This window comes from Platalea leucorodia (assembly GCF_965183815.1).
Source record: "Platalea leucorodia genome assembly, chromosome: 5".
NCBI classification, from domain to species: domain Eukaryota; kingdom Metazoa; phylum Chordata; class Aves; order Pelecaniformes; family Threskiornithidae; genus Platalea; species Platalea leucorodia.
The window spans coordinates 22,466,898-22,476,659 of NC_138827.1; the positions used below are offsets into that span (position 1 = coordinate 22,466,898).

At 50.0% G+C, this 9,762-nt stretch overlaps 1 protein-coding gene across 1 annotated transcript in view; it reads right to left on the reverse strand.

Moving 5' to 3' along the window:
• SGIP1 (SH3GL interacting endocytic adaptor 1) overlaps positions 1-5,675 on the reverse strand; it is a gene marked incomplete at both ends in the record, with an annotated part of 56,629 nt that extends 50,954 nt beyond the window's left edge. Inside the window, 2 exons of the mRNA XM_082314302.1 lie at positions 5,090-5,134; positions 5,657-5,675. Of these exons, the coding sequence (XP_082170428.1) occupies positions 5,090-5,134; positions 5,657-5,675 (64 nt within the window). The remainder of the gene's footprint in view (positions 1-5,089; positions 5,135-5,656) is intronic.
• Positions 5,676-9,762: the final 4,087 nt, after the last annotated feature.

Genomic DNA, 9,762 nt, shown 5'->3' on the forward strand with positions numbered 1-9,762 from the left:
TTCACAGCCTCAACACCAGCGTTTAAGGAAAGGTATTTCCACACACAACCATGTTTTTCCACATTTAACTGCTTAAGACCCTGTGATGGAGGTTCAAGAAGAACAGACACCTGATTTAACCTGTGATTTTTTTTTTTTTTAAAGCGTCTTTAAAATTTGAATAAGGCCAATGAATTATGCAGAAAGTTTTTGCCTTGGCAGAGAAACCCCAATTGCTGTGTTTGGGCACCAGTCTAAGACATGCCCAAGGGCACACTTTAAACTGGGGTTTACTCCAAGGAGACATTTTGCAGACCTGTGTCACATGCAGTTGTTGAGTTTTGCCATATTTTCTATTCTATCTCCCCCCTCAAAAAAACCCTGTTTGGGTTTTGCTTCAGCCACTACTTCCCATCGATGATTTTAGGTGTGAGGCAAATGTCAGGTTTTGCTGCCTCGCTCCTATTTTGGTTCAAATCCTCAAAGTCACCACTTCAGCCACCACATTGGCTCCATATGGGTTTTAACTGGCCAGTGCCACCGGCCCCAATCCAAAGCACTTCCCAGATTCCCAGGGTTTGGGTGGGGCCTTTTGCTTGGCGTTGCTGGTTTTGAACTAGAGCCATTTGTCCCTTCCCTCCCTTAGCATGGAGAAACATGCTGCCAGTGGACTAGAGCTGGAAAAACCCAAACCAGCTCAGTGGGAAGGGTTTGAATGCCTGCAAAAAGGGATTTCTGCCCCCACCCTCCATAGGCTAGAGGTTGCTACTGCAACCTGTTCAGCCGAACAAATTCAATCCATGTTGATGGGGATGCTCTTTGGGTCCAGTTTTGCCAGTGCAGCTCTAACCCAGAGTGCATGAGATGTCACTGGAAGCACCAAGATACAGCGTGGGAGCATCTCACTGTCCCCTGAGCAGCACCTGTGGGCAGGACCATCCCTCCAAACACGTCCCAAAAGGCTTTATGCATGTCTTTGAATTTGAGAAGTGGTGAAATGTCCCCAGCCCTGTGCTATGAGGGGAGCCAAGCTGCTGGCTCAGGCACAGCATCACCCTGTGCTGTGCAAGCATGACAGAAGGGTCAAACAATCTTCTCCTGCATTCATAAAAAAATAGCTTCCCCACCAGTGTCAGGTCTATTGGCTAGGCAGCAGGTTCCAGCAGGTCTGAAAAAATCCCCCTTGCATCTCAGGACATGGCTGGAGATGCTCCTGCAAGCCAAAGCCCTGAGCTTCTTTGCAAGCCTGAGCTCAGTCATGGGTTATCGCTCAAACAACATATTGGAAAATACAGGTTCTAATTTGGTGTTATGGTCCTCATGCATTTTCTAGGATGGTTTTGCCATCCATGCCTGAATATATGTTGATTGCCTCAAACATGCTATTGGGTTTCTCAACGGAAAACCAAATGTTTCTACCAGGTCATTTCCTTGCCGAGTCACACAGCCAAACTAAGCACATTTAAATACACCATTTACCAAAACGAGACCACCTAAAATATAATAAAGCTGATTTTCTTGCCTAATGAAGAAAAAGGCTTTTTTATGAGCTATTAGATGCCTCCGGTCCCAGTACTACCTGTTCAGCACAAGAAAAACGTAAGGCCTGGAGACAACCATTGCTAAAAGATGATGCAAGGAATTTTTTGCCGTTTTGGATATGACCAGTCATCCATGGAAGTTCCCGGAGTGACCAAACTCCCCAGAAACAGGTGCAAAAAAGCCTGGAGAAGAGAGTTACAGAGAAATTTCCACTCTGGGAAAGCTTCTCCCCAGCAAACATCTGGTTTGGGCTCTGGAAAAATGCAGGTACCATTTCCCGCAGAAGAAGAAATTACCTTCTCTAATGTAACCACAGCTGCTCCCATCAGCCACATGGCTGTCTAATCTTTCTGAACATCACAGAGCTTCTGGCTTGAGTGACATGTTGCAGCAGTGATTTCAAAACTTAATTAAGTTGTATAAAATACCTTCAGTACATTGGAGATGCAACAGATAGATTAAAAAAAGGAGATAAACTTGTTCTTGTGCACGGATGTTTACCTTAACGACACGCTCAGTGCATTTCTGAGTACTGGTGAGTTATTTAACAATCAAAGAGAAGATCCAAAGACCTCTCAACATCTACAGCCACACATGCAGAGACCTTTCCAGCACCCAGCGGGACCTTTTCAGCAGCAGTTTCAGTCCCAGATCTAGTGCTGACATGCGACGCAGTTTTGCTGCAGGTTATTTTCGTCAATTCAAAGCTGGAGGATTTTAGTCCCCATCGTCAACACCTACTTTCCACCTGTGTGAGCAAGGGCAAGCACAGCAAAACCATCCCCAACACGCTGAGCCTGCTGAACAACAGCAACGCTCATGCACGCCGCACCCCACCATGCTACAGAGGTGGAGGACCATCTACTTCTGGTGGTCGAGACACCATGTGGCATGTGTTCAGTTCTCTTCCCAGTGAGGACTGGTATCCTGAGACAGTGTCCACACTTAGTTTTTTTAGATGTCATTGTGATTTTTAAGCATACAGTGAAAAATATGCACTTTTTCTCCCCATCTACCAGGAGAATGAGAAAATACTCCATATTGGGTTCAGAACAAACTAGTACAAATTGCACATCCTGCATCATTCCCAAGGAGCCAAACTCTCTTATTTCCAAAGAAGAGGATCCAAAAATAAACGAGTCAAGTCCATCCCACCGGACATGGGTGATGCTGGGTGGCCCCCTGCTCTGAACACTGGGGGTGCTGGGGCTGCCCGTGGGCGCAGGCACAGCCCAGCTCCTCCCCGAGCTCCACCCTCAGCTTCCAGCAGTGTCCAACATTTTGGCAAGACACACTGCAAGCAATTTAAATACTTTATTATAATAATAAAAATCCTTTAACATGTTTACTGCAGGGAACTATAAGTATTTTGTGAGGATTCAAAAGTTTCAGGTCAAATTAAGCACATTCAAAAGCATTCTTATATTAAAATAAAGTATCTCTGCAAGGTGTCAGTGTTTCAGTAGGACATTGGTCACAAAAGTTTCACTATTCCACAAATAGAGACAGTTTCCAACTGTTTAAAAATGCATTAAAAGCAGTAATTATGTCTTCTAATGCTATTTTCTTGCTTCCACTCTAGGTTCCCATACACCTTAGCTAGTTGGGGAACAACACTAAGCAGTTTAATAAATTACAAATAATGGGGAAACTTTTTATGGCTAGTTTTTGGGGGGAGTTATTTTTGGTTGGGTTTTTTTGGGGTTTGTTTTTTTTTGTTTTTGTTGCCTCCACTAGAGCCTGACAAGCCAGCTGCCCCATCCCCAGCCAACATCTCCAGTGCAGGGCAGGACACCCCCCGCCAGCCCCTTGCCTGCACCCACCTGCCTGAGCCATGGCAGCCGAGGCTCCTGCACAGCAGCACACCATGGGCATTTCATAAGCAAGGCAAAAATCCTCAAGGAAAAAAAGAAACAAAACCCAAACCAAACAAAAAAAGCCAATCGCCTTCCCCCCAACCAGCCTTAGAACTAGTTAAATAACACAAACTAAGAATTACAGCAGGCCAACTTTAATTTATCTACATTAATTCCTCCACAAATGCAGGCACTTTTGAGAGAAACCGTGTTGTTAATGACATCTTCTTTAAAATTACCTGTTCTTGCACAGACTGCGTGCCTGGTTCCCAATGTGTCATGTATGTCAGCATGGTGTGATGAGTTTGATGTCATGGTCTAAAATTAAGATCTCTTTTGCTTGTGACTATCATCAATATTAGAGAAGACATCGAAGGCATTTCCTCATATCAAAGAACAACACCACTCATTCCCTTAACAACAAGGAACCAAAAAAGAGCAAGCAGCAATTTGTGTTCACACATGGCCATTACAGCACCTGAATTTCCAAGGTTAGGCAAATATTTTAAGTCAACACAAGACGTCTCGGTTACATGGAGCCCAACGCCTTCCTAGGTTAATTTGGACAGGGTAACAGACCATGATTTACAGGGACACACTGAGAGGCAGTCTAATTTCTGCCTGTCATCTCGGGAAGGCCGGGGAGCTGCCTGGTTAGCATGCCGGCAGCACTGCAAGCCCGGCGCTGGATGCGGCTCTGCACAGCCCTCGCCGAGGTGAGCCCTTCTGCCTCAGCCAATGGGCCATTACAGAAAAAATACAGAATATTTTGATCTTGTTGGCCCTGAAGTACCTATTCTGAAAAAAAAAAAAATTAACATCTTCCTTTCCCTGCATCTTACTCCACAAGGCATTAAAAAAAAAAAAAAGAGGAGCTTTACATACAGCTGAGACAAACGACATGGGTTAAAATTTATTTAACAAATGCCCAGGGGCTTTTCCCACACATGATCAAACACACAGTCTCACAAGGCTCCCTAAAGTATCTTATGCCTGGAGCCCATATTTCCTTCTTGTTTCCTTTTTTATTCCAGTAAGCCTCAATCCAGCATCCCCTCTCCTCATCCTCAGAGCCTGCATCTTCAAAACAGTGACACTACATGGCAAAAATTACCTTAAGTTCAAATATCCTTGCTTCCCACTGAAAAGATGCTCATCCGTACAGCTATGCTGTAAAAACCATAGAATTCCATCTATTATTGACAGGCTTCACAGCCCCCAGTCTGTATGTACAGATAACACTTAAATTCATCCTCTGTGCATCATGTCAGGCTGAGAAAATGGGTTTCCAAGCAGAGGATATAATAATACTTAAAGGACCTTAATGCCAACCAAGCTGTGCCGGCCTGGGTTCCCTTTCCCTGCCCAGGCTGCCACCTTGCCAGCTGGAGGAACCGGCGGCTCCGCCGGTTAACCGGGCGTTTGCATACCCTGAACTGCCTACACAGGGCTGGGGATGGAATTGCAAATAATGTGATGAGCTTGATATTATATCACCATCCGCCAGCTTGCCAGCTCGCCGGCAGTGGGCAGGGTGCTTCAGTTTGATTAGGATTAGGGGGAGGGGAAGATTTTATTTTTATTATTATTTTTATTTTATTTTCTTAAAACAGAAAAGGATTCACACACACAGGTTCAGTGCATCCTCCTTCCTCCACCATTGCTTTTAAAACTCTAGCAATCCCGAAAGACATACTCAGATCATCACCTACCTTCCATCATGGTGGCAGAATTGCATTCCTCAATTTCCAAGGAGCCTGAAAAAATACAGGAGAATACGATCCCAGTTACCAGATGCTTAATGTAAGCCTTTCAATCAAATGCCTCTGATCCCCAGCTTGCTTAGCTGCCAGAGTAACAAGGGAGGAAAAAAAAAAAAAAAAAGGTGCTGAAGCTAACGGCAGGCCATGGATGCTGCTGTGCCTGTATCACCTCCAGGATCACCGGAGGATGCTGAGAGAAAGGGAGGACGAGCCGGGCTCGGCTCCGATGCTGCCAGCGGCGCAGCGGGTCCCTCCCGCCCCGCACCTCCTCACATGCGCGCTCGCTCCCAACACACCCCCACCGGGAACGCACCAACCTATTTCCCATTTCCCCCACACACACTTTCACCAAAAGCATAACCCCTCTTCGTACCTCGTGACGCACTTCCCCTCCCTCTAATCCTATTGCAGCGGCTGGAGGAGCCAGATTAATTACCAGGCGCTGTCAGATTAGACCGGCTGGGAAGGGGGGGGGGGGAAATAAATCCAGCCTGGATAAGGCAGCAGAGCTCGCACCGGTAGCGAGCTTCGGCATGCTCGGCAAGCAGAAGGGCTGCGAGCTCAGATGCACATCCGCGGGCGCCGGGCCCTCCTCGCCTCTCCCGCAGCCATTCAAGAGAGAAATCCATCGAGCTGACGTCACATCACCAGCAATTAGCCCCGAAAGGATGATGCGGGAGAGATTTCTCCCCGACTGCCTTCCAGGAGCGCCTGGGAATTAATTTTGCGTGAAGAGCAGCTGAAGCATCACCAGAGCGGGGAACAAAAGAGGCTGGGTGGGTGGGGGGCTGCAAGAGCTGACCCCCAGCCTCTGCCTGGGACACCCCCCACCCGGGGACCCCCCCCACCTCCCATCACTGCGGCCAGCAGCAGCTGGTGCCACCTCTGCCCTATGAGATGCCACCCAAGCCAGATGCTATGAGCCCGTCCCAGCAAACTGCCACGTGCCCCCATTTCTCTCTGCTAGCCACGGCATCCAGCCCCCCTGGCACAGAGCCTCGCCTCAGTCAGCCCCCCAAGGGGGTGCATGACCCTCACCGGCTTGAAAACCATTTCTCAGAGCTGCAACAAGGGCAGAGGGGAGTTTGGCTGGAGGTGACAGGCAATGCCAGCGTAGGAGTTACATGGGACACTACTAGGACTACCCCAGCAAATATGTGAGATACAAAATTGGTTCTGGCAAAATTGGCTTTACCCAGCTCCAAAACTTCAGTTACGTTATTTTTTTGCTGGCAGAAAAGATGCTTTAAAACCCCTTACACTTGCACTGAAGTAGTCCCCATGCACGGCTGCAAGAACAGGAGCTGTGTCCCTGGTGTGCTCATCTGAAACAGCACCCACCGCTGCAAGGGACAGCAGGGACAGCCCTGTCCCAGAGGTGGAGGACACCCAGGCCGGGAGTGCACATGGGTCTGTCCCCGAGGCCACCACCGCAGTTCAGCGCCCAGCAAAGATGGGGATTATGACCATCAGCACCAACCTGCAAGCGTGGAGGAGCTGCCTCCCCCTGCCTCTGCTCCCCGCCAGGCACAACAGTAGCGTTTCAGCCCAACCAGCCCATTTCAGCACTCACAAATGCAGCTTTTCAGAATGACCTTGTATCTGTGATGGAAACTTAACTTCTACCTCTCACCCTTCATCACCAACTTTAGGACCCACCCCAGTCAACCCCATGCATTTCTCAGGACTTCACCCTGCTCACAAGCAGGGAGAGCAATACCTGCATCATTTTTCCCATTAAAAAATAATTCCCATTTTTTTCCCCATTAAAAAAAAATCCCATCTTTCACATTAAAAAAAAAAATCTAAAAATGAAGCACCTCCAGGGTTCAGTTACACCAGTGGGGAAATGAGCTTCAACACCACGTCATCAGCTCCAGCATCGAGGGTCCCCAGCCCCAAAGCAGCAAGCTGCAGCCCTCACCCATCCCAGCCAGCAAGAAACACCACCACACACCCAGGCGGAGGGACAGGATTATTTAACAGATGGTTTGTTTAATCCCTGCCAGGAGCTCTTGCAACCTGCCTCAGCTGCCTGCACTTTCAGCACAGGCAGCGGGGTTGCAGGGAAGAGTGCCCAGCACCTTCGGGAAATGCATTTGTAATCCCAGGGAGAGCGCAATGCACTGAACATTGCTCCGCTGCCCCCCAGACAAACCCCAAAATGTCCCAAGGAACCAGGCTGGCACACGTGGCAGGACACCCAGGTGATGACCCGCACCTGCCATGTCCAAATCCCTCCTGGGCACACCGAAATAACACTTATCTTCTGAAATTCATATAGCTGTTGCACAGCATGGCATGGTGCTGCCGCAGCCATCCTGCATCCCAGCAGCTCTGCTTCCAGCCAGGACAGACCTGCCAGCCCCCCTCCCATGGCTCTCATGATGCTCCCCAGCAGGCCTCACATTCCTTAAACAAACAAGAGCTGTAACTTCCCCTGCAAACCCCGCGCCCAAGCTGGGCAATGGGTTAAATAAGTTCTCTTTACCAAATTCCTCCATTCTGGTGCCAAGTTGCAGCAGCCTCTATGTTGCACCAACATATACTGCATTAGCACAGGTGGGAAACCCATGGGTTATTGCTAACCGTAGCACAGCTCCAGCTTTGGTCGGCTCTGCAGGATGTCTCAACCTTATGAAATAATTCTTGTCAAGTGGAAAAAACAAAATTCATCTTCCTGAGGGCAAAATTAACCCCACACTAATGACGCCATGAACCAGCTCCCTCCACAGGCCCTTCCCAAAGCTGGGAGGCACAGGGAGAGCTGGGCAAGCCTCTCTCATTTCAAGGTAAAATTGGTATTTACAGATTTCCAAACGATTTCCAACCACACTAGCTGACACATGGACATTTCTCAGCAAAAGTGCTGGAAATCTCAGGTGGCTCCTGAAGGATACGCATTAGGAGGCTGCAAGTAAACATCAAGAGACAAAGTCAACGGCCTTAAAAAAAAAAAAAAAGCAGAAAATGAGTCACTGGAGTGCATTACTCATATCCGAGCAGAGTCATGCTTTAGGTACATGTGACAGGCGCCGCGGGAGCGGAGGAGCCCAGCTCGTCCCCCGGCCGGCCGGGGACAGAGTGCCCCCGGGGCAGGCGAGGAGCGTGGGGCACAGCGCGGACGGGGATTTGCTAAATAAAGCTCCAATCCGCCAGCCTCATCCCTGCGCAGGATCTGGCCCTGGCAAATCCCCCAGCATTAACGGCGGTAGCGGGCAGCCGGTGGATTGTTTACATCTCCACGTACGTGGCTCCACAACCCTTTCGCTAAACCATAATTAAACCTTTACTAAAAATAAGCTCATCCATTTATCTGTTCCAGGTGGAAACACAGCGGATGAGGCCAGACCCCCTGGCAGCCTCATTACCAATAGCTCCCATCACTACGCAGCGCTGGGGATTTCTCCCCCATCACCTGCAAAATAGACTTTCCAACAGAGTTCAACCATTTGCCTCTTCCCCCATAAAATTAGATTCCTCCATGCAGGGCGCTGGAAGTCGGTGTGCGTTTGCTGGAGGTTATAAGTTCTGGGATGCAGGAGTCTCACCGCGAACGCAGATGTTTGGCCTTTGCTGTAGGACAGCTAAAGACAAACCCCAAGCCCTTGCATAGGCTGCCATCTGGGCTCTGATAAAGTGACACATTTACAAGATTCTTTCCTCAAAAGGCTTCTCCCTACCAGGGGAGGAGGCTGGGAGACGCAGGGCCCCACCAGCAGCATCTCGCCCAAGTCTCCAGTGAGCTCAGGAGGGCGCAGAGGCAAATCAGCCCATCAGCTGGGTCCCGAGCACCAAATGGGCTCACACAACCTTCTTGGAAATGCTGCTGCCTGTGAAGCTGAGCTGAAAAAGGCTGTGCCCTGAGATGCTTCTGGGCTCAACCACCCTGCATCGTGTTTTGCCCAGCCAGAGCATTGCACATGCATTCACGGTCCCTGGCGGGAGCAGGGCTGGACCAGCTCACAGGAACGAGCCCTGCCAGCCACCGGGCCCCATCTCATCCCTTCCTGCCCATCACAAGGAGCTCGCTGCCACCACCCCAGGCAGGAGCACCGGGCACCCCGGGCTACCACAGGGTGCCCTGGCCAGGGCTGGAAGGAGAGGAGCAGCGCCCACCCGCATCCCCACACATCTCCGGGCACAGGGCCCCTTTCACGCCGCAGCTGCTCCTTGCTCCACAATAAAGCCCGTTACCTTCTGCTCTATTAGTTTTTTTGCTCTATTCATCCCGGGTTTTCCCACGCACAAAGAGCTGCTGGGCCCTTTCCATCTCAGTGAGCAGTTCTGAGGAGAGACACGGGAGCGAGCCCTGGCCCGCAGTGCCATAGCCCTTCAGGGATGCATGCTCAGAGAGGCAGGAGAGCCGGATGGGGCGCCTGCTTTCCCAGCAGTGCCGGGGAAAACGTGCTTATCCTGCCTTTAAAGAGAGACTCAGTGCACTTGGCTCTCCTCCGGGTACAGAGAACAGCAAATCTTTGGTGTGGAGGAAGCTCACTGGGGATGCAACAGGAGCAAAGCACGGCACCCGCTGTGCCCCCGGCCTCCCCCAGCCTCGCCAGCCCCGCTCCTGCCCACGCTTCTCCACGTGCTGCCTCTTGCCTTCCCCCAACACCTGCCCC